At 41.3% G+C, this 25042-nt stretch overlaps 1 protein-coding gene across 1 annotated transcript in view; it reads left to right on the forward strand.

Moving 5' to 3' along the window:
- The window catches only part of GLI3 (GLI family zinc finger 3), a 202083-nt gene that overhangs the window by 168544 nt on the left and 8497 nt on the right, over nt 1-25042 (forward strand). Inside the window, exons 11-13 of the mRNA XM_042888646.1 lie at nt 19354-19503; nt 20073-20237; nt 22166-22456. Coding sequence (XP_042744580.1) covers nt 19354-19503; nt 20073-20237; nt 22166-22456 — 606 coding nt within the window. The remainder of the gene's footprint in view (nt 1-19353; nt 19504-20072; nt 20238-22165; nt 22457-25042) is intronic.

The raw sequence follows: 25042 nt of genomic DNA on the forward strand, positions 1-25042 counted from the left end.
ATTATAATTGGGCTTAGCTGAGCTCAAGTTTGTTTTAAATATGCGATAAATGCACTTGAGCACCCAGAAGCTAATAAGATATTGTATATTTTTATAAATCTGCTTTTTGTTGCAGTTTGTCTTTTTTTTTCCCCCAGAAATCAGGTTAAGAATAAAATATTGCAGGAGGGTTAGACTCTAAAGATAAAAGTTTGTTTAAGAAAATTATCCTTCAAGGAAATGACTGAAGTTATTGTTAAATATTAATACAATGGCAATCAGAAAAACGCAGTGCTGCCTATTTCTCATCCCCCTTGCTGTGTAGAGTTGATAATTATTTTTTTTAATTCAAAAGCATGCTTGAAGAACTGTAGAGCTGTTTTTTTTTGTTGTTAACATTTTCTCCTTAATTGTGCAACAATAAAATTCTCTCATTGTTGTTACATTTGATTAGATTAGATCAAAAAGCCCTAAACTGACAGCGATGGCTTACGATCACAATCCCATTTGCTGAAGTCTTTTTGACTGTTTTCAAGCCCTGATGATTGAAGCACACGGCTGGCGAACCCTGGAGCAGTCACCGCAATGCTCCTCCAGGTCTCCCAAGCTGAGTTTCTGAAGGTTTTTGCCCTCCATTTCTGTAGAGTGGGTTCAGCCTTGGCAAACAGAAGTTGGGCAGCGATCCTTGGAGGCCTCTGTAAAACATAGGCTGTGCCCACAGGCTACCTGAATTCAGATTCTGCAGCACCTGTAGTGATTTGGGGTGCCTTGGTCAATGGCATTACAAAACTGAAGAACAAATCTGGTCAGGAGTTGAGGAGCACTCTGCTCTCTGATGGACCAAAAGCCTTTGGACACCCAGAAACAGGAGCATCTGCGGTCAGTAGACTTTTGAAAGCCCCCCTCCCAGTTCTCCCTTTCAGATCTATGGCTTCTTCCTCAGCTCTCTCTCACAGAAGAAGTGGCAGGAGAGCTCTGTAAGAGCCTCACTTTTCTGCATTAAAAGGGATCCAACTGCAATACAAGAAAAAGCTACTACTTTTGATGAGAGCAGTTCACCTGGTTTGCAGTGGCAGAGCCATAAATGAAGGCAGGAATCATGCTTTGCTCCAGCTCCCTGAGCTGAAGATGAGCTTGCAACTCGGTGGCACAGGTGAGGTGCCAGCCCTATGAAACAAGGCCTTTTGCCATCTCAAGGGGGTGTAGTTAAGCACCCCAGCTGGCATGTGTCTGTGAAGATCTGCAGGGATTTATTATTGATTTTATTCTGCAGAGAATGGTTTTGTTGCATTTCCACTGTTGTTTTGGTTCTGGTGCAGTAGCAGAGATTCTTCAGCCCCTTCAGAGTCTCATTGCGACCGATTATGGCAGCAACTGCCCTGAAAGGTTCAGAAATGTCTCCTTTAAATTGAAAAGAGTAAGGAATAGATAGGAACATTAAATACATTATAGTAATTTTTTTTTTCCTGAAAAAAAAAAAAGAAATCTTTTATGTACAACAGTAAAGTTTATTTGGTAGTCATCTTTTTTTATTTTTCATTTTGTGGGGTCTGGACCATACCCCAAATTTGGAGAAACAGTGCTGTGCACAAAAGGAGTCATTCTTCAAGTAACACAAGCCCAGGGCTTGGACTGAAGGCTGGGGCAGTGTGGAAAAGGAGGGCAGCTACTTTGGAGGCAAGCAAGTGCTGTTCAAAGTTTTTCTTCAGCTCGTGTATCCCTTCAGTGCATTTGATCTTTGTAGCTGTGAAGGAGGAAGGAGGAGGAGAGAATGTAGAAGAGAAGCATATAATTGTGAGACTCCTGTCCGCAAGTTTGGAGTGAATGTTTAGAGTTAGATTTCAAAATTCCCTTGCTGGCCGTTTAAGGCCAAGTTGTAATTAAGATGCCAAAGGTGCTGGGATAGAGGCAGCTGAACCTGTAGCTTTAAAATACACCATAATGGTAGCATCATTTTGGGCCAGCAGTTTGTTACCTGCCATTCAAACACTAGTAAGCTGATCTCTGCCCCTAAGTGCATACACATTCTCTCTTGGTTTCCACATGGGTAACTAACACATTCTTGTTCCCTTGTAGCGTGTCTTTAACCATCTATCAAAGGGGTTTTAAGGTTAAGTAACCACAGACCGACCTCACGCTGTTCTCTCTGTGTTCCATGGAGCATCAGCAGCCCCTGGGGCCGGCACATCCCTGCTCCACACCAGCCACCAGAATGCCCTCTGCCTTCCAGCAGTGTTAAAAGCCAGCGCTGCTGCCTTCTGAAGAGATCTCATTCACTCTGGGCTTGACCCGAAGGCCAGCTGTGCTTTGGCTCAGGTCCTCTTAAGCACTCCTGCATCAGCAGTTCCCCTTCCTAGAGTCTGTCTGGCTTTCGATGAATCACAGAGGAGATGAAAAAAAATAAAGTGGGGATTTTTTTTTTTTTTTTTTTTTTGATACAGAAAGGTTTACGAAAAAATAAATCCACCCTAATCTGTGAAGTATTAAGAGGGGATTTAGAGAGAGAAATATAATCATTTTTTATTTTAATTCCTCTGTAATTAGTGTTTCTTTTACAGCATTAGTAAAACTTGTGGTTAGCCTGCTGCTGCTATGGCTGCTGCTCATGTGAGTTGCCAAAGTCATTGTCTCTGAATTGGTGTCCCTGAAAGGAATTGCTGTACTCTGCATGCAAATTTAAATGGTGCTTCCTTTTTGCTGTGTAGTAAAGACCGATCAGTGCTCCTCCTGTGACCAGAGAAGATACTCTAGCAGTTCAGATTGAAATCAGAACAAGTAGATACTCGAATGAGAAGGGCCATGCATAAAAGTAAGCAGGTCTTGGGTATCCCTATGTAATTTTTGTCAGAAAATCTTTTCAGATGGTTTGTGGACTGTATTATTTACTTAGCTTTATTTTCCCTGGCAGTGGAACTAGTGAGCTTCTCCAGGCTAGTGATGCTTCATGGATGATTTGCAGTTTTTTGGGAACTGTAGGGTTAAAAGCCAGTAGCCAATTTCCAGGGGAGACCATGTTGCCTGAGTGAAGGTATAGGCACAAGTAAAGCTGCAAAGTGAGTTGACTCTTCAGCTTCTGACTCTTGTTGGGATATTGCATAGAAGAGAGGCAATAGAAATCCATGCCTGCTGCTTCAGCTGCCTCAAAGCAGTAAGGAAGGTTGGGCTTATGCATTGATTCCAGAGAGCGTTCAGTCTTGTTCCAAGGGCCAGGAAAAGCATGTTCCCCTGGGCGGAGTTGCCATTTCTTTGTGGGTTTTTCCTTTCTTGCTGCTGCTCACTGAGTGGTTTGCAATTATGTAGCCTGTCTTACAATGCTGAACAAGTGGAACGCTGAACTTGAACTTTCTGAGGCCCTCTGTTCTTCGTGATGTGTTTCTACATTGCTTTTGTCTTCTCAAAAAGAGTAGGGCATCCACAGGGCATGCTATCTTCCTATCTTTGTCATGAGTGCCATGTTCTCCCTCAAACGCCTGCACTGTACCCAAAAGGTTTGTCCATAGAAATCTGATGCCTGCAGGATCCGAAATCTGTGAGCTCAGCCCAGCTGCTTTACATGGAAGGGCTTCCTGGCAGACAGAAGTGGCAGACTGGCATGTTCAAATGAAGGCAGGATTGGGTGAGCTGCATAAGGGCTCAAGTGTCACTTCTGCATTTAATTCTGAGGGTTTTACAGTGTGGAATGATCTTTGCATTGTGTTTTGTTCATGTCAACTCGTAACAGAAAAAAAAAAAAGAAAAAGAAGACCTCACAAGCCTTATATCCGGGTTAAATAGATTCAGTGTTTTTCAGTGGTCACACTTGTGTGTGTGAATTTTTCAAGGCATTGGGTAGCTAATCTGTGAAGTAAATGGGTGGTGGTTTTGTCAGGAGTGGGTCCTCTGGTGGTTTGCGCTGTAGGTATGAGGTCTGCATATCCGTTCTTATGTGTATCACAGGGCTGAGATGCCACAGTTCTCTGTGAGAGAAAGTAGTCAAGCTGAAAATGAAACAAAGCTCTAACTGTATCCCTCCTTGTGTTTAGCAGAGATAAACTACAGTGGAGTCTCAGTGCTGCTCCATTTGGCTTCTGGCAGCAGCTTTAATTGGTAAAATGCAGATTTTTTTTTTTGATCAAGAGAGGATTATTCTTGTTATCAGTCTGGAGCATCTTATTTCAAGATGAAAAGGCTTCGCTGAATTACAGATGCCAACATTTTTACAAAGCACTTGGCGATTGACATCTCAAAGAGAAAGTATGATTTATTAGCCTATAATGGCTAACACTGAGCACTGGGCTAGGTCCCACTGATTTGTGAAATTGCTTAATATGAATTGCCTTTTTGTGTAATTCAAGCCGTGGGTTTTTCAAATAAACTTAGAATATAAAGTGTATGAAATGTTACATACCTGGAAAGGGGGAAGTGGAATGGAGCTGTGTAGCTAAAAAGAAAAGAAAGGGAAAGGAAGAAAGAGAAGAGGAAAGAAGGAGAGAAAGAACAAAAAGGGGAAAAAAAGGAAGAAAAGAAGGAAGAAAAAAAAGAAGAAGAAAGACCTACTTCTAAATCCATCTTGGTGGTGTTTTTTTTACAGTACTTTGGTTGATATGTTGGCAGAGTAAAGATTAATAACAAGCCTTGTCGCTATCAGTAGCTGCTTGTCGATTCTCTGTAACAGGGCTGTCTGTTCAGCATGGAAATTATTGATTAAATAAAAATTGCTATTAGATTGTGATGTGATCCATAATCACAAACAATGGTGGACATTCCTCTTTCAGATCCCGAGCCATGCATCAAGGTTTTCCTTGCAGTAATTTATATTGTGCTGACACCCGCACCCATTAGGCTTTTATCCTCTCCTACATGTGTCAAGAAAGCACTAAAAGAAAGAACAGCAACAGCACAGCGGCAGGTAGGAGCTCACTAAATTTTCTGAGAGAAGCACAGCATAGCTAAGCCCATCCTTGGCTTCTAGTTAGAACCTTTCCTCAGCAACGCATCTTGAATTCGCATCCTTTTTCTGAGGATTTTCAATGAGAGCAGGATTTTCTCCATAAATATCTGTGCTCAAATTGCTCACTGCCCATTTTTTGCTTCTGTTATTCTCTTGGCACTGATTTTATCCACGATCCTTGTCAGGATGATGTGGAAGGGGTATGCATCCAGGAAGGCTGAACGCTTTCTTTCTTGCTTTCTTTCTTGCTTTTCTAACATAAATATTCCGGAGTGTGAAAGTCAGATGGGTTTCCTGTAGTTATTGAGCTCTGATGCTTCTTAATTTGAGGAATCCAGGATCAGAGTGCTTTGTTTAAGACTGCATCACTTTAGGCTGAATTAATTAAAAAGATAATATCTCACCCTTCTCTTCCCAGCACATGTGAGCGTGGTACCAACCTTCTGCCCCCCAGTGAGAGACTTTGTCTGACACTAATGGGAACTTAGTCAAGACTTTTTACAGAGTTTGGCTGTTTGTAAGAATTATGGCCACACAGCTTCTCCGTTACTTTGTCTCAAAAGACCTTAAAAATAAATGTGTCAAAACTGATCAAATCCAGCTTGCCTGGCTGCGAGGCAGGGGATTCCTGTAGCTCTGGCCTGCAGATTGCTGGCAGTGTCTACCAGCACTAAGCATAATTATTAGAAGAGTTTTGTATCTCTATACAAGTGCTGAGAAGATAGCAGCTTAAAACATTGTGGGCACATGGTAATTTTTTTTAGTGTAGTTTTTCTTAATGTTCATAGAATAAGGCTTTATCCTTCAAACTGTCACCAGTGCTCACTATATATTAGGTAGCTTTTGCATACCTTCCTTGTGTCTAAAATATTTCTAACATGGTATGTTACAGATAACCCAGAACATCCTACCTGCAGTATTTGACTGTTTGCCACATTATGCTCATGTTAAAAGAGAGTGTTTAACAGTGAGCTCTGCTTCCTTCACAGTGCAGAGTAAACGCAGAGTTTCACTGTCACTTAAATTAAGAGACCACTTTGTTTTGCGAAGCCGGAGCATGTGCCTTGCACACCTCCCTGCAGTTCAGCCACTTTCTCTGTGTGGATCAGAGCCAGGGGATTACCAGCCAGGAAATTAATTGCCAAGGGGATTCTGACACTTATTGTTAGTTAAAAAAAAAAAAAAACCAACGTGAACAAAGAAGTGCGTTTTATATCAACACTCTGAAGGCGCCAGGCTGCACCTCTGACAAGGGGATGGGGCAAAGATGCAGGCTTGTTTTTGGGGCTGCCCTTTGGTTGTCTCCTGCAGGGTCCTGGGTCCAGTTGTAGCACGTGTCAGTCCCATTCAAAATGGATTCACAGTGATTTATAGAAGAGCCGCATTTCTGAAATGAACCAGATTATTTAGGATTGATTTTTAGTTAGCAGAAGCAAATTGTCAGTTCTCTGCAAGTCAATTGAAGTTAGTGTGTGGAATGCAAGGCAGAAGGACAGCTTTGGCACTTTTTTAAGTGTACTAGGTGAAAGCTCCATGTTCTACTTGAGGGTCTTTCACGGTTTTCATTCCATTTGTCCCAAAATACGTCTGTTGTCTGGCTGTGGCACAATTGTCTGTGGTACATAACAAGAGAACAGAAAATGTTATCCCAGGACACAAGAGATGGAAGAAGCTATTCCTGCTGCTGTTCCCAGGAGCGTCAATAATAACTAACCTTTGCTAACCTAGGATGGCCAAACCCAGCAGAGATGTGAAAGATAAATTTGAAGTGAACGTCCAGTGGAAAAAGCCTAAAGCTGTCTCAGAGAAGCAGTAAACCTGTTGCACATGATAAAGCTTGCTAGAAATGTTCCTTAGAGATGTCAGAAATGGAGGGCCCAAACTGTCTTCTGCAGTTGTCATTGCTTCTGTCACCCGCTGATGTATTAATTCTGCCAGCATCTCTTCTGTGATGAAACCTCGTGAAGGTTTTGATGATGCTTATCACTGCCATCATTCTTCTTTCTAGTTTCCGTGAGAAGTGTTGTGTGTTTTTACATCACTGTATTCCCAGCTTTCTCAGGGTTTCTTGTGCAATTCATTGCAAAACATGGATAAGGCATTGTCTCCTATATTTTCATATATTACGTGTAAGGAGACACTAAGTGCATTTGTTGAAGAAATCCTGCAATTCAGGAATGTTTTTCTGCATTGATAATTGTATGGGTAACTTGAATGTGATCGTGTAGTAAGCACAGGACTCTTAAAAAAAAAGTTTAAAAGACTGATAGATGAGCACAGGTAAGTCCTACTGAGGAGTATCTTTCATTTCAAGTGGGCCAGTGTTAGCTGTGCTGCAATCATTAATCAAGTACCAAGAGCAGAAAAAAATGCACGGTAATACAAAACCTGATCCAAACTTGATCTAAAGGAAGTTCATACTGTTAAGCAGGTCTTGGCTACGTAGTCTGTACAGTATTCCTGCCCATTTGTTTGATACTTCTTTATTTAATTGTCTGACGTTTACCTTGCTAACTTGCTATTCCACCCCATTAGAAGCACATGGCTTTCAGTAAAAGAAGGCAGTGTCTTTTTTCTTTCTCTTTTTTTCTTTCTTTAAAGGGATTGAATAGTTTGCCAGTTCTTCTGTACCAGTTCAGCAGTTTGGAAGTCTTCAAAATCTTATTAAAATTGTACTTTCTATCTTTTCCTTGTTCTGTCTTGCTGCAGTCTTTTACAGATTAATAGATTGGCTCATGGGATTAATCCATGGTTTGTCCATGGTAATACAAAAGGGTATTAAGCTGCTGCAGTGTATGTTTATATTTTAACTCAAAGAGCCTGTTGGTACTAACCTGCTTGCAATCTATTTCCAAAACTGGGCACTGAAAAGCATTATAAATTTTAACAGATTTTTGTCAGTAAACCATATAATTTCTATAAAACAGTTCTGGCTTTATATATTCGCTTTGTGCACTACTGTTGTTGGGATATTTTGCTGGTATGTTTTTACTTACATTCTTTCTGCTTTAGGCATTTATTTGTTGGCTTCGCTGGGCTGGTCTGTGTAACGGTTAGAAATCTCTTCCCATTTTATTCTCTTATTCTGGTGAACGTGCTTTGTTTTAAAGGGAAATGTTATTACTTTGAGCATGGTTAGAACCCACTGCTCAATATCTTAAGTATAATAGCTGCTAAAGCCCTGCTCCTGCAGAGCTGTGTGTTGGACCCAGTGGAATTTAACAAACTGCACTGCCATAAGAGCTCACGTGAGCAGAGCACCTCACAGGATCAAGATCTGCACATCTCACCTAGGAGCGATGGCTGGAATTTATCAAAGCCAAACAAATTGGAGCATTGTTAATTTCAGGTTTAATATATACAGCAGATCTGATTTCTGTTGAAGTTGGATGGCTTACTGTGGCAGAAAGGAAGACTGTAGATTTATGCCTTATGCAGCAATGTGGGAAATGTTCCAGAGGATTCAGTACTTCTACCTTGTGTGTGCTGATGTACCTTTTGCAAAAGCGAGGTGACATTTTCATACCTCATACTGTTTGCAAATGCAAGGAAATACCTTGATGTAACATCTCTTTTTCATGACTTCTATCTCAGGAGGTGCTAGCAGGAATTCACTTAGGAAAATCTTCCTAAGCGAGAAACACACACACACACACACATATATATATATTTGCTTTTAAGCTTAAGTTGCACTAACACCTGTAGCAGTGCAAAGTGCTCGAGTATTTATTTATTCACTTAATTAATTTTAAGGCCTGTTTTTCTGATATGTTTCTGTTAAAGACTGTGCAAAGCTGTGTGTGGGTTCAGAATTGCAAAGCAGATAGTCAGCCCTGGCTCATGTTGGACATCACCCGTGAGGCCTGTGAGGGAGTTTCAATGGATTTAACTTGAGTTTTGTGGAAATTCTGTAGCAGTTGCACGCAAAATCAATTTTTACCCCTAAATGGAAGATCATGAGCCAGAAAATTTTGAATTTGAGCCTCAGGTAGTTTTCTGTCCTTCCATGTTCAGTCGCTCCTAGAAGGTATCAGACTTATTTTCTATTCAGCATTCCTAGGTGACTGTCAGACATCGTGAAGGGCAGATATTGCGTTTCAGGCCATTCTGTACCCTGTTCCCTGTCCAGCTGTAGAAAAATACCTGTCCTTGTTTGTACCCTACTGTTTTGACTGGACTGAGAGAGGAGAATGAAGCTCCATGTAGTGAGCACTCCTCTTTTATAGGTTTGCAGCAGGAGGAGGCATCATGCCTCCCTCCTGTCATGCCATAGAGCTTTCCTGAAGGCAGGAATCGTTCTTGCCTCTCACTCCACATCATTTGGATCTATAGCCAGATCACAGCGCCTATGGGGAGAGCTTGTGTGCATGTGTGATGAAGAGAGAGGATGGAGAAAGGAACAAAGGAAAGCTGGCAGGGTCATCATTGCAGGGCTAGGGGTAGGATTTGGGAGCAGATGATCTTCAGTCAGTATCACACTGTGAAGGCCAACTACAGATTCTTCACGTGGTCTTAAATCCTTTAGCAAGTGGCCTTTCTTCTAGCCCTGTCCTAGTGAGCCTCGTTTGAATGCTCCTTCACTGGTGCATGCTTTCGTCCTCTTCTTTTCTCTTAGTGAACTGTAAATCTTATGGTTTGTATTGCAGGTGCCAAATAAATCTAATTTACACAAAAGACGGGTGACGCTAAAATGTGGGTGTAATTTGAGGACCTAAACGTGAAGAGCATAACAAATATTAAGTAAAGCGGGCCAAACATGAGTAGTTAAAGTCATTTTTCTTCAAGTGATTGCTGCACATGTGAACTCCTGATGAAGGTAAAACTTATAATGGGGTTCTTCCTTCCAGACTGCCTTATAAAAAAGGGATGACCCTGCAGCAAAAGGCTTTTTTTTTGCTCATGTGTTGCAGCTTATCCATGAGTGCTCAGGCAGACCTGCGATCATGCAGCCAGATGCGTACAAAAAGAACCAAGAGTGATACTGAAGCTAGTGTAAGGTGAAGGAGTTTACCAGTATCTACACAGTGGATACCCCAAGAACTTGGTCATCCTAATGTCTTTCTCCCCATCACCAGCAGACTGTGGGAGAGCAGGGCATACCTTCGGAGCACAGGGACATATCCATAGCATCCCTTCTTGACAACAGCTGTCTTGAGTTTCTGCTTCATGGTTTTCACTTTCAGTTCATTCACTTCTTTGCTGCAGCTCCCCAGCACATATGCAATTAGCTATGTCCTTGGGAAAGTCAAAGAATGAGGACCAGGACGAGGAGGTTTTATTGTTTGTTTGTTTGTTTCTATTACATCAAAATACGGTAGCTGTAATACCTTGTTTCATAAACTAATGCGGATGTAGGACAGAGCATTGATGCTGGAGGAACTTAGAAGGCCCAGTTGTCTCAGCAGCACATTTTGTAAAATTACTTCCATACATTTGGAAAAAAGAATTAAGAAAGCTTCCTGTTATATGGCACTTTCACCTATTAATCTCCCAGCTACAAATACAAGGATGCAACTTTCAAGAAAGAGATGACACTTGATTTTTTGACAGTTATGGAAGGCAACATCAGAAAAGAAGCAAAGCTGAGAGTCATCAAGGCATCATTCTGCTGCTGTAAAAGTGAAATGATTAATGGCCACAACATTTGTCTTTTCATTCTGGCAGAATCTCATTTATTAAATTTTCACTTTTAGGAAATAAAAATGTAGTTTCTGCCCATTTCTTTACAGCTACATGCTCTTACACAGGAAATAAAGGGAGAGCTGTAAAACATTGCCTTTGATGGAGCTGCATGTTGCTGCTAACAGACTTAACTGTACTGTATATGTGAATATATCTATATTAAAAGAAACAAGAACAAGATGTAATGTTATTGAGAAGGAATCCTCACAATATCCCATAAGTTCTGTTCCCTCCACAAAATACCCTGAAGCCTACCAAAAAGCTGTCTAAAACCTGGAAACGTAGATTGCAGTCTGAGGGAATTGGTTCTCAGCCTGACCAGCAAGCTGTGTTTGCTCTACTGGTATTATATCATATCCATACTGTATAACTGCTAAATCAGAGATTAGAAGGAGGTCATGCTGTATTATGAACTGCTGCCATTATTTTTAGGATTAGATAACTTTTCTTTTTTTTCCCTCCCTGCTGATTCTCTTTATGTCGTAAGGGCAAATCCTTTCTCTTGGGTCAGGAATGTAATAAGGCAGGTTTTCCTCTCTCCAGGATATTGTGTCTGTCTCACTGTGTTTAAATTGCCACAGAAAGCTCTTCTGAGCAAAATACAGTATTTTCTTTGTACAAGAGCCAACGATTGACGTATCCTTGGGGACTTCTCTGTCTTTAGCATTTAAACACACAAGTTGGATATGTTTAACCTATTGATAGGCAACAGAGACAACTATAGAATTTATTGCAGGAGAACAAACAGGGACAGAGAATGAAAATATATATATATATTTTTTAATTAACTTACAGATTGAGAACTTTTATTGCTGTTGTTAGTGCAAAGAGACGAAATGAGGAAAAATAATCAGACCTATGTTTTCAGCTGAAACAGGATGGTGAGTAGAAAATAATCCTGCTGGATTTTGTCTTTTAAATTAGCGTACTCCTATCTAATACAGTGTCACATTTAGAGATTAAGACTTCTCCATGCCCATAAAATCAAATAGCATTTGGAATCAGATGCCTCCTGCACTTGCAGTAAATTCCACTAAATGCTATTATTTCTTAATTATTACTAGCTTGAATTTTCTCTTTCTTTGGGCATTCCTGGCTTCTGGCTTCCAAAGTTGTGTGCTTCATGAGACAAGAAGAGTCTGTTTTTGTGTCTTGCCCTGACCCCAGATCTTCAGTACATCTTTAAATACGGCTGTAAACCCAGTCTTCTTCCAGTGGCAGAGATGCCAGTCAAAGGCAGATACTGACCCAACTGGTTGCTGCATCTCTGAAAGAGGCATGGATCCCGTTGGTTCATCCTTCCCATGGACTGCTTTCTCATACATCGCAGACAAAAAAAGCTGCATTAGAGCAGGCTGTTCGGACTGAGGCAGGTGAATAAGCAGGTTATGAGATACTGAGACGGTAGTGCTGAGGAAAGGTGGTAAGCTCTTATGGGGCAGAACAATTCAGTGTTTCCGTGCAACCAGAACACCATGTATATTCCCTATGAAAGGAGAGGAACTGTGAGTTTTAGAGGGATAACGGACGTGTGGGATTTGTTATGGGGGAATATGTTATGCTTCATGCCAGCACAAGCACTCAGCACCAGTATCCGTCCTTGAGGCCGAATACATACATTGGAAAGACAGTTTCCCTACTCAGGAAATGAAGCAACTTAGCATTGCACTCCACATGTGTGTGGAAGCACTGCTTTGGATGAAAAAAGGGGAGGAAAAGTTTCTCGATTCAAGAATCAAGATTCCTCATCAACTGTTCCGAAGACTTTTACAGCATAGGCAGCCATGTTCAAGTGCAGATGTGCAAGATGGGAACCGTGTTCTCTCTTACCTCTTTTCCTCACTTTCCTTCTTTCTTTTTTCCATCTTCCATTCATTGTTTTCCATGCTGCCCTCTTCTAGTACCTGTCATCCCTTCATATTTTCTTCTGCAAGCTGTCTTAAGTTATAAGTCATGATTGTTTTTCAGCTAGGCTTCTGATTTTGATCCCCCTCTTTCTTCATTGACTGCTATTGCCAGTTCTCAAGTGATGGAGATGGGAATCCAGACCAGCACAGCAATAAATGAACTTCAAGTGTAAATTCGGCTGGAATGCTGGCTAACATGTAATTTTTCCATACAATGAAATATTAACAGTCACATACATAGAGTTCATGTATTAAGTTTGTAAAAGAATATAAGTTATATTTCCTGTTTTCCACATACCGTGCAATTTTCTGCTTTTATTTGGTGATTTGATTATTTTTCTGATTGGGATGACTAAAACTTTCCCAGTCACGCTGGAGTTACAAACACCTGTGGTACATATTTAGTTATACTGTTAAAAACATCACACTCCTCTCATACATGTAACCTCTAAATACATGATTACTGACGTGGTGTGCCATTACTGCACATTTAGGTTTATGATCTTGACCAAATCTGAGGAGGAATGGGAGGCTTTATTTATTCAGAGTGGAAAACTGAAAATTAAGCATTGAGGTTGAATGACAGGATCAAATACTGCAGGGTGAGGAGTGCAGTGTGCAGACTCAGTATTTAGTGCATTCATTATACACTCAGGAAATTGCCATGGTTTTAAGATTCAGCCAATTTTAACTGTGGGTATTCTGGTTCAGCAAAGGTGTTGAGACTGCTGAGGCACTGACCTACTTTGGGCCAGATCAGTGGATGGCATGAATTGTCATGTTGCTAATCAGCATTAGTAGAGATCTCTCACAACACTATTTCTTAAATCTTCTCTAAATTACGGAAGACAGGTGCAAAAACTATTATGGAATAACAATAAATGGAACAAAGGACAGGAAGCTGAAGTAGAGATAGCTATCTGAGCTTCTCCACAGGCATGTGCCTATGCAGAAGTGCAGAGTTTTCATGTATAGCTATAGCTTTGGCTTGGCTTGAGGAACTGAAAGCAGCTTAAGCATTTATGCCACCATAAGGGTTTATGGCTGCTTAAGTGCTTCTTCTGTCTTAGGAACTGAAAATGACTGAAATACTTATGTCACCCTAAGGACGTAAAGTCAAAAGCATACTCCTGACTCGTGCAGTAGGAAGCGGACATTAGTCTCTTGGGGTTGCTTAATCTGGTTGTGCCTACAAATGATCCTTAGTAGGGAAAGGACTATTTTCCAGGAGATTAAAATGCAGGCATCGTGCTGACAGGGAATCACAAAAGTTTGAGAGAAACTTGATTGCAGCAATGGGAATGCATTTGCGGACTCTGCTGGGGATCTCGGTCTACTGAGATACTTTTCAGCCTCCTTACAATAGGATTTCTATTGTGGGAAGGTATTTCCCACCTCACCAGGACCTCCTTTATATGCTGACTTCTTTACAAAGCTTTTTGTCTGTCCGTCTCTCCATGGATCATGGAGTTTATCGAGATGTTAATGAGGCGGTAGGGGTGTGTGACTGATGTCATCTCCTCGTTGTCTTATTGCCTAAAATGGTAGCAAGGAGCAGTGACTAGCCCAGCATCACATCCCTGGGGAGCAGGCAAGCGGGGTATTTCCTGAAGTGCTGCCCTGTCACTTTTCTGAATGATGATGCTCTTTTTACATCCACTCATCTATCTAAGGAAGCTGTGTGGGTCAAGAACCTCAAAAATCTGCATTCTACTCGGGAAGGGATGACTACTTTAGGTGGGAATCAGAAACCGAAATACTTCAGTGCATGTGATTTAGGTCTTACTTTTTCCGAATCTTAAGCCCCCATCTCTACTGCAACTGTAGTAGAAGATATTATTTCCCAAGGTTTGTTCTTAGAAGAGAGAAATTAACAAGCCACAGGGCACTCAGTTGCTTCAGAAGTGGTCTCAAGTGTCTACACAAAGAGAGCTGTACTTAGACCTGGGCAAGGATAGCTAAGTATGAAGGTGAACTCTTACATAGGACAGATGGGAAGAGAGCCAGGAGGACCTCTGAGCTGGAATGGGCTAGCACAGTCCTGAAAGCAACAATGAGGAACTTGGGGGCAAAATGACAGGCAGGGACTTCCACACCTCAAGGCAAAGCAGGGAAGGAGAGAAGGAGCAAGGACTTGGTCATCCTAGAGAGGACCAGAGGGAACCAGCTTATTTAATCCAGCAAATGCAGGCAGAGAGGAGAGTTATCCATAAATTAGTTGGGATGAGGGAGGGATACAAAAACCATGCAAGGAAACAGAGCTGTTTAAGCTGAAGGATAGTGTTGGCACAAGAACAAATGAGTATAAATTGGCTGTGAATAAATTGAAACTAGAAATGAGTTGCTAACCAACAAAAGAGCAAGTTCCTAGAGCAGCTTCCCACTGGGGACAGAGCAGAATACAAGTGCACTTAGAAGATGAAGCTTGTTTGTGAATGGGATTATGTGTAATGGGGCTTGCTGTAGTGAGGAATGAACTCGGTGACCAGGAGGTCCCCTCCTGTTTCTAACCGTACATCAGCTTAGGGACAAATCTACATCCCTTATGCAAAACATGTAAACAAGAGTGTTACCTGTGGGACTTGCAGGTCAGGGACGACTGATCCCTTTCCAGGCCAGCCTCAGAGCTGTCGAGTTATTGCTGGCCACAATCTTTGCATGTTTCTGCTGTGCAGCTCCCTCGAGCAACTGCTGGATAAGCTGTGCTTAGCAGCTGTTGTGCTGCAATGCCTCTCCATGTCTCTGTTTTCATTTCCTATGCTGCCAGCCCTGCTGGTCTAGGGGTTATTCTGCAGCAGCACAGGTCAGGGCAAGATTTGTGCCAGAAGGTGCTTTAAACACCCCTTCTGTTTGAAGTGTGTAGTGAAGTTTAGTGAGGAGACATTTAGCACCCCTGTTTAATTTATAGTTCCAGGAGAATAAATGTGAGAGGCTAAGAAAAGCCTAAAATTGTAATTATATAATAGAAATGAAAGCAATTTTTAGCAGTACGGACATCATGCTTCCTTAACCACACTTTACCAAGGCAGTGTGGTTCTTTCCAGTTTTTTTCCTAACATGTGCTGGGGTAGTGTGTCCAGAACAGAAAGCAGAATCAGGAGGTTTGCCCAATGCTTTCTGCTTTATCCCTCAAATAACACTTTGTCTTTACAGATGTAATCGCAGTTGCAGGTGACAGTCGTTCTTTTCTCGTGTTCCTAACTCATTCCACTGATGTGAATGGCAGGCTTTTGTGCTGCTGCTTGACTCTGTAACAGCAGAAATGGCCTTTCTTTATGAACTGAGTAACTAAAGGGTACCAAGGAGTCAGCTTGGATATGGTTATACATTCCCTTTCCTCTAAAAAACACACAAAGAAGGGAAATCAAGCATTAATTTATAGATCCCACCTCCAGCCTCATTTTGTCTACTGCTACTGTATGGAGTTGCACACGGTGTGCATTGACCATATAAGAACACATTTTTAACATGCTCCCTCTTTAAATTGTATTATTTCTTACCATGTAAGCATTTACGCTTCCAAGACACTGCAGGTTGTGCTTCCAGATGCCAGCTTCCCTAGTAGAAATGACACACCAAGTTCAGCCTTAATTTCAATAAATCTGTTGGTTTTGCTCTGGAATTGAAATCTATTTAAGAGCTTTCTTCTTCAAAGCCAGGGCATTCTAAAACCAAAATCGATACAGAGGTCAGCTCCCTCTGTTCATGTTGGAGCCAAATGTTAATAACAACATTCTTTAAAGAAAAGAAAATGAGCCAGGACAGACTGAGGCTTGGTAATGAGCATTGAAATGACATGAAAGTGACTGGAATTCTGCAAATGACCCCTGTTTAGCAGCTTTTCAGAACTGTGTGCAATGGGAGATAGCTAGTGGAATTTGAGCTTTTATCAGGGCCTTTTTTTTGTCAGGTCACAAATTCTTAATAGTACAGAGCTGGTGCTTCAGAGCCTTGTGTTAGCAAGCCTGACACTAGGGAGTAATATCATTGTCTTTCATGCTCCTATTTACTGTCATAAGGATTACCAACATAAGTAAAACTTGCAGGTTTGAGTCTATCAAATTAAAAGAAAAGCCTTTTCACACCCTGAAACTGCATCAAAATTCAATTTCACTGGGAAAAAAAATATCCTTCTGATCTAGTCCCTGGAATGTGACATTTCATGGGTGTAATAAGGTTACAAACAGATTATAAATTGAAACCCTATAAATCCTCATTGTACTGCACCAAAGCTTCTGCTTTGCATAATACTCTTATTCCTGACTGTTCTTTGTTTTACAAGCCGAAAACTATTCACTTTCTCTCATAATAGAGACCGGGGAGTCAAAACCACCATGCAAAATCCAAGCGTAATTATGTGAGTCAATGAACCTGAATGCCAGAGTTCACAAACTTCTGAACTTTTCTAATTGCTGTTGTTTGCACAGTGAGGCCTTCCTCTTCATTAAGCGTATTTTAGATATGGCACATTGTTTTCTGCCAAATAACAAACCTAAGCAAATCCCAGTGTTTTAAATCTAGTACCTGTTTTGTCGGTGTAGTGCTGCTAAGTGCCTGTAGTCGGCTGGTCAGTTCTCAGATCATACTGTGAGTGTGCAGGGCATTGGAATCTGGTCCTGTGCAATCAGGGTAATAAAGGCAGTGGGTGTCATTATCCCAGAGCACTTCTGAGTTCTGCTGTGCTCTTGTGCTCATTTAGTGTGGAACAAGGTCTTTCTGGACCAGCCTATTTGTATTTAAATGCAAATACACTACACTATTTGGGGCACTTTTGTAGGTTTGCTGAAACACTGCTCCTATGTGAAATGCAACCAAAAAGCAACTGAGGTCATATGAGAGATAAAAATTACTCAGATTAGCAGAAGCTGTAGCGAGCTCATTTCTTCTAGGCTTTACCTGAAGATGAGGATCCTCAAAGGAATTAAACAAGAACAAGATGACTTGCAGGCAAGCTTTCAAAGGCTTCCTAGAGCATCAATGCAGTGAGCAAGAGCCGTGCAAAGAGTAGTTTGATAGTGGCAAAAGCAGAAAGGAGTGACAGGATGAGGGAGCAGGGCCAACAACTGTGGAGTGACACAGTCGTGCAGTGATGTGACGGTGATCACAAGATGGCTGACAGATGAGCCACCGGAGTGACAGACAGAGGTCATCCTAGGCAAGCTTTTTCAGCAGCTCTGGTGAACCTGGATAGAAGAGGGGGTGAGGGAAGGAGCATTTTGCCCACGAGGAAGGACAGTTTTAGAGGATGCTTAGACTGATAAGTGTGAGAAGTCCAAAGGGCAAGGAGCAAGCTCATTTGGAGCGACAAAATTGTCCTGCAGGGAGTGTTTCTGAAGAAGAGAGTGTGTGTGTCCACTCAGGACAGTGGGTAGAGAGCTTCTGCTGCGGGCTGCCTGACCCAGCCATGGTGATTTGGAATCCAGGGGAAATCACACGTTATCCATGCAATTGTGTATAATTTCTCTCTTGGCCGTGTCGGTTCAACCACAAAGATTATAGTCTGTAATATTTATAGGAAGTGTATTCAGTGTATTGAGGTTTGTCCCTTTTTCGTACAGAGAAGTGCACATTAATCTCACTGTACCGTTCTGATTCAGTTCCACAACGCTGGGCACTGCATACTTCTGGTACAGCCGTGTGTAATGCGAGGGGGCTACATAATGTAGATAGGCACTTGGAACATAAACTGCAGATTACATGCTGTGCATTGTCCAACACATCTTTGTTCTGGCCATGTACTTTGTCCACCAGAAACTTTAAGAAATAGCAATGAAATTTCAGAAAGGGAAAAGAGCAGTCATTTTTATAGGCAACCGACATCTGTTTGCCATGGAGATGTTGCATAATTGTGAATATAAGTGATTATGTTTGGTTATCTGATTGTTTTCAGGGAAGATTGGGATTATCTTTTTCTTTTTTTTTCTTTTTTTTCTGTGTGTGTGTGCAACTGAGTTTCTCTAGGACTGGCTTTTTCTGTGAGCTACTTATACACCAGATACTGATTTCATCTTTTGCTGTGATCACGTGTAAACTCTGGAAGCAGTTTTTCTTAATGGGAATAATCTCATTTGCTGTGAAATGCAGCCATCTAGTGGCACAACCAGAAAGCTGTGGTAGGAAGTACATGAATGGTGACGTCTCTGAGGCAGGGTTTATCAAAGGGAGTTCAGGAGGATGAACTGCTGAAACTCCAACCTTTGTGCACCTTTGCAAGTCCAGGTATTGGATGATTTTGTTGCTTTCTGAAGCTGTGAAAAACAAACAACCATGAAAAATAATAATAACTTGAGGCTGATCCTGGTTCAGCAGCTTGTTTCTGCTCAGAAACATAATCAGTGAGAATTAAATTATTTGCCAAGCTGAATCTTGATGAAGGGAACAGAGCAAGCTACTTTTCTGAAAAAGGTGCACAGCCCTAGCCTGTCTCTGGACACACTCACAAACAAGAGTTGTCTGGGACTACAGATCAGGCTGGGTTTCTCTCCCAAAGGCTTCTGGGCAAGGCCATATTTTGCAGTGGCAAAATCTGTTTTGATGGATGGTTCTGTGCATGGAACTTTTAGCTATTGGACTATGTAGAGTTCTGTCTCTTCTACCACAGTGTATATAGGAGGCCAGTACTGAAAGAAAGTAAGGAGAATGGGGACTGGGAAGATCTGATCGAAACTTGGTTTAGCAGTTGTGTTGATTTCTGAGGTTGGAGCTCATTTTTTTAGGCCTGATTTTGTAAATGTCGTTTGTGTTGAGTGGCACTTGAGTACCACAAGACCAATGCTGTTTCAATGCAAATCAACAGGAAGACTGCTGGCAAAGTTATGTTTCTGTTAATCTGTAAACTTCCTTCTATCCAAACAGCATATAAATAATGACCACATACATGGTGAGAAGAAAGAGTTTGTGTGCCGATGGCTGGACTGTTCCAGGGAGCAGAAACCATTCAAAGCCCAGTATATGCTGGTGGTCCACATGAGGAGACATACAGGGGAAAAGCCACACAAATGCACTGTGAGTAAAGGAGGCTGAGCTCAGACTTTGACAGGGACCTGGGGCCGTGTAGGGAGCAGAGCAACACGGGCGCTGTGTGCTCTGACCTCCTGTCCATCAGACACTGCTACAGTTGACACTGCCTGTCTGCTTTGTTATCCAGATGGCCCAGATGGTAAGAGCTGGATAACTTGGCCAACTTTCTCAAATTTAAAAAGCAAAGGCCCAAAAGGCAGTATTAAACCAGAATTAAACAGGACTCAATTTGCTTAAACTGTTTGAAAGCACTTTCTCTTACAAAGCTACATCTGGGTGTTACTGTGGGGCCACGAGACTCAATGACTGCCTTAGACAAAGTACATGAATGTTGTTCTGTCCTGTGAGAGAAGATTTATATGGTGCTGGAAGCATTGTAACTTGAATTGTGATGATTTTGCACGGGTAAAATTAAAACTAAAACCTAACAAGTCAAAACAAAACTACATTGCACACGGTTATGAAGGCTTGGAATGTTTTTAAACAGGTCAGCTTTTATTGTTTCTTGCAAGTCCAAATATTAAAGTTAATCCAGACATACTCTTTATCTGCAGTTTGAAGGTTGTACAAAGGCCTACTCCAGACTAGAAAACTTGAAAACGCACTTGAGATCTCACACTGGAGAGAAACCATATGTGTGTGAACACGAGGGCTGCAACAAAGCTTTCTCCAATGCATCCGACAGGGCCAAGCACCAAAACAGGACTCATTCAAATGAGGTAAGTAAGCATAGCTTCCAATAAGTAAATAAATAAATAAATAAATAAAATTGTGAGTCGAACAGACCTAGACTTACAATATGATCATAGCAGTTTGTTGTGGAGGACAGCCATAGAGATCCTCAGCAACCTGAAGGGAGTACTGGATAACAATTATCAGCACAATCATTTTAACATCAGGCAGATCTAAAGAAGCTACAGGTTATTTTGTTAAGTATGAGAGGGGTGGAGGGATGATTGATGGGGAATCTAGTGGAAACATGCATGTTAACCAGGCGAAGATTTGAGCTGACATGCTGCAATCATTTTTCTTTCTGGAGCTGGTGGGGTTGTCCAGCCCTCAGAGGGTGTCACCTTGCCTTGCTGCATGCTGACATCTGGTGGCTGTCGAGTTACAGCTTGCTCAGGAGGAGAGGAACCACAGCCTCCTGCACTTCTCGCTTCTCAAGCAGAGTGGGAGCAAAGATTGCCCATCTAGGCTCTGCAGCATCTTGTAATGTCCCTTCCAGCAGCTGCTGGCAGGCATAAAGAAGTCTCTGGGGGCTGGAAAATTTGAGTTGCCCTAGAAGTTCTGAGTTACATCTCTTCACTTTTATCAGGACTATTACTATTCTTTTTTCCTTTCTGAATAAACCTCACAGAGTAGGGATGCAGTAGAGGGAATTTGTTCTTTCCAAGCAAACCCACTGTGGCAGTCACATCTGTTTCAACAACAGCAACATTCTTAGACAATATATACTGATATAGGGCCTGCCATGAATGCCACTGGAAAGCAATTTAGCAGTTCCTCACAGTGGCATTTCGATTGTTAAGTAAGTAAGCTAGATGCAGATTTAAAAGCAGCTCAGATATCTTGATGCAGATGTATTGTACAGAGCTTAGCTGATGTGTACATCTTTAGCATCTGGAGAAAACCTGCTTCAGTACTTCAGCATTAACTTCACATTGTTACAATTGACATTTTTGCTCTTACTCAAGTCAGTGTGAGTGACTGACATGAGTGGATGGAGGCTCAGGCCATAGATAGCCATTAAGAAGCTATATTTGTCAAAGGCTCTCTAGTGCCATTTATAAACATAGAGAGAATGCCTTTAAGAAACTGTGCATGGGGAACTCCTTTTCTTGAGGGTTAGTGTAAATAAGACTTAAAATAGTAGTTTCTTGGAAACATTTCAGTAATAAAAGTGAGTGATACTTTCTTTCCTGAGGCAGGTTTAGGAAGGTTTAGGAAGGATTCAACTCTTCCATTCTAAGCTTCTCATTATATAAGGACAAAGAAAGTCTTGGCAAGATTATAAGGCAGTAAATTTACTTTTCTCCATATTGCTTATTGGACCAGAAATATTTGTAGATAAAGGAGGCTGTTTTTAAAGAAAATGAGTGATCAATTATGCTAGTAACAGTAGTATTACTAGTACATATATTGCTACAGTGTGAAAGTGCTTATGGAAGTGAACGCTGTGCTTTGACACGTGAACTGGTGATCTGAAAGGGCCAGGACTGAAATTCTTCCTCAGATATTCCTGCCTGAAAAAATGTCCCAGCATGTTGTGAAGGTAATTGTTTGCCTCTGAATGTCGAGGAGTAGGTACTGGCTGTAGTGGAAATGAAGTATCAGATTGCTGAGAGCAGTGGACAGGATAGATAGGCCAATCTTCATCAGCTTCCATTGCTTTGCTGCTGTGATAAGTCAAAGCCTGTGCCAGTTCATATTATGAGAGACTCTGTCCTCTGTAAGCCATGCATCATTATTGAGTACCAAAACCAGGGGAAATCAATAGATTTGACTCTGTGCAGTCACTCTAGAGACTGTAAATTAGGTAACAAATTCACCATGAAAGGGTATAGTGCCAGCTGTGCTCCAAGGAGCTCTTCAGGACTCCCATATGGAATTAAAGTTAATTTGAGTGTTTTTCCTGGCATGGCAGAAACCGTATGTTTGCAAGATCCCAGGCTGCACAAAGCGCTACACAGACCCCAGTTCTCTACGGAAACACGTCAAGACGGTGCATGGGCCAGAAGCACACGTCACCAAGAAGCAGCGAGGAGACATCCACCCCAGACCTCCACCACCCAGAGACCCAGGCAGCCACTCTCAAACACGATCGCCAGGCCAGCAGACTCAGGGTGCGACTGGGGAGCAGAAGGACCTCAACAACACTACCTCAAGGCGTGAAGAATGCCTGCAAGTGAAAGCAGTCAAGTCAGAGAAACCAATGGTATGCAATACACTGTGACATTTCCCTCGCCCTTTCTCTTTTTGGAACTTCCATGTTACTCCCGTTATGAAATGCTCAAACCCGTAAACTCCAGCTCACAAGTTTGGATCTTTGTGAGGCTTTCTTTTTCGTTTACACTGTAAAATGTTTTTAAAGCCCGAGAAATAGCAAATAAAAAGATTACATCTAGTCTGTGCAGTACACAGTAAGTGCAGTGCTGGCAACTCTCGCAATAATTGTTTCTCTTAAAACTCCATCTTCTGGAATCGTCGTATTATGAGAAAATCATAGCTGTCATTTTAAAAAGGCAGGTTTTTTTCCACTCTTCTGTTTGCAGAAGAGAGATAGAGTATGTGAGTCCTGCAGCCTCAAATTCTGAATGCAAATAAAACCAAGTCAAAATTACTGCCATGTTGATGTTGGTGATGGTAAATTTTGGAGAACCTGGAGAAAGAGTCGGATTTTAGGGGCTTGAGGATTTCTGGCAGATTGAATGTAACTGAAGCAAGGTGAGGTGACTTTCTTCAATGGCAGGAGGAGATCTTCTGATAATATTTGATCTCTACTGTGACTCTTAGGTTAATCTGATACTTACTTTAATTTGACCATGTTAGCCTAATTCAAATTTAAGTTAAAGTGAATTTAAAGTTTCATCAAGTCTTCCTCTGGTTTATCTCCGATGTACTATATTATACCAGTGTGAAGGACCTCATTATTATTAGAGCTTGAGCGTAAAATTAATTCAGTTTTCTGACATGCTGTTTGAAACAAAAGAAGTCCTTCTTTCACGTGCCTTCCCTTAAAATGCATCCTATTCACAAGGATTAAAACCAGTAACTACCTCTGTACTGTTACTACCAGTAAACTACCTCTGAGTCTACATTTCATCTGGACCCAATTCTTGGGAGCTACAAATATGAGGCCTCCAAGCTATGCTTATATGGTTGGTCTTCATGCTGCAGTTCAGAATGATTACTCACTGAAGTACGAGCTGTTGCTATACTGTGCTTAATGCTTACACCCAAACTGTGGAATATCCCAAATTATATACATTAATCCCAAATTCATAAACAGTCAGGTCCAGAGTTAACTCCTTTTGAAGTCCAAAGGAGATCCTCTGCCATCTTTGGTGATAACTGCCTTAAATTACAGAGGAACAAAACCCATTCCTCTCTTGCTTGTGTAGCTAAATCCATAGTGTTACTGAGGTATGCTGAGCTCTCAAATATAAATGGTTTCATAATAATGATTGCTTTCATGGTGTTAAATATTTATCTCTGGAAAATATCTTCTAAAAACAATTTTATGTTTCCTGTTTTTATTGCTTGTGTGAATTAAGCTCTGTTTTTTAACTAATCCTGTGTCTTTTCTGTCTAATGCTCTTAAATGTCTTGTTCTAACTTCCTAAGGACAGTGGGTAATAAGGTGAGGGCATTCAAATTTCTCTGTTTTTCTTACTGCAACATTATTTGTGTCTTTATTTTAGCCTTCTGCCTGTTATCCAATCATTCCTTTATTTAGCAATGTGCAATCCATCAAACTCATTCCCAAATGTAACGTGCTGTGAGTATTTTGCAACATTTGACATGTGAAAAATCTGGCATATTGGTGAAATGTCTTCAGAAATGTCTTTGAACCTCTCTCTAGCCCTTTTTTTTTAATTGCACACCTAGAAATATGCTTCCCATAATGCTGTTCTTCTGTAACCTACCTCACTGTCATCCTTACACGTGGCTACAAGAACAGGCTTCTAACCATCACTGCTCTTCTTCCATATGACATGGAGCTATCGTACAGAAGCACAAGCTCTCTTCTGAGTAATAACAGTCGTTTCTATTCTTGTCACCAAATCTTCTATGGCCAGGATTTGGAAATCAGCTTGCTCAGTGTGGCCTCATAAATTGTAGGTATCATCATTCAAGTTAGAAGTAATGTAATAGTTATTGCATCTGAATTGACTCCTCAGGGACATATGAAGCTACAGTACTGCTTTCATTCACTCATGTTAAAAGTGAGAGCAACCATTGCTACCTCAGAAATTCTTGCTAGCATTTGTCAGTAAGAATGTGCATAAAAATCACAGGCTGGCAGGAAAAAAAAACAAGGTGAAATTGTTTAGATGTAACTGTTCTTGGGAGCAAAATGATACTGCATGCACAGACGTGATCACTCTAATACAGCCCTGTGTCCAGAAACTTCTGCCTGTCTTGCTACATGTTTTGTCTGTCAGTCAGTCAGTCTGTCTGTTTCAGTTTGTTTGAGAGATTTCCCCCATGCTTTTATAAGTACGTTGTGAGCATAAAAAGTAAATCGAGCCTGTATTTCCCCACAGCAAGAATCCTGCTACAGCAATGGGGGCACCGTTAAGAAAGAAGAAGCTATTGCAGTGGGTTTACACTCCTTTAGATAGACTGTACTGTGTGCTTAGAAGATTCCATAAGTTCTAATGAAACAAAGGATTTGATTTGGTAGATCATCGCCTTCATAATGCAGGGCAGAGATAGAATAAGTTAGAGTGTGCTGCTAAGGTCCTTCAGGATGCTGATAATATGTTACAGTAGTTTGCACTGATGCTCTGTCCCTGTT

The sequence above is a fragment of the Lagopus leucura genome, unplaced genomic scaffold (genome assembly GCF_019238085.1).
Source record: "Lagopus leucura isolate 7727_CA_CO unplaced genomic scaffold, USGS_WTPT01 Super-Scaffold_100157, whole genome shotgun sequence".
NCBI lineage: Eukaryota > Metazoa > Chordata > Aves > Galliformes > Phasianidae > Lagopus > Lagopus leucura.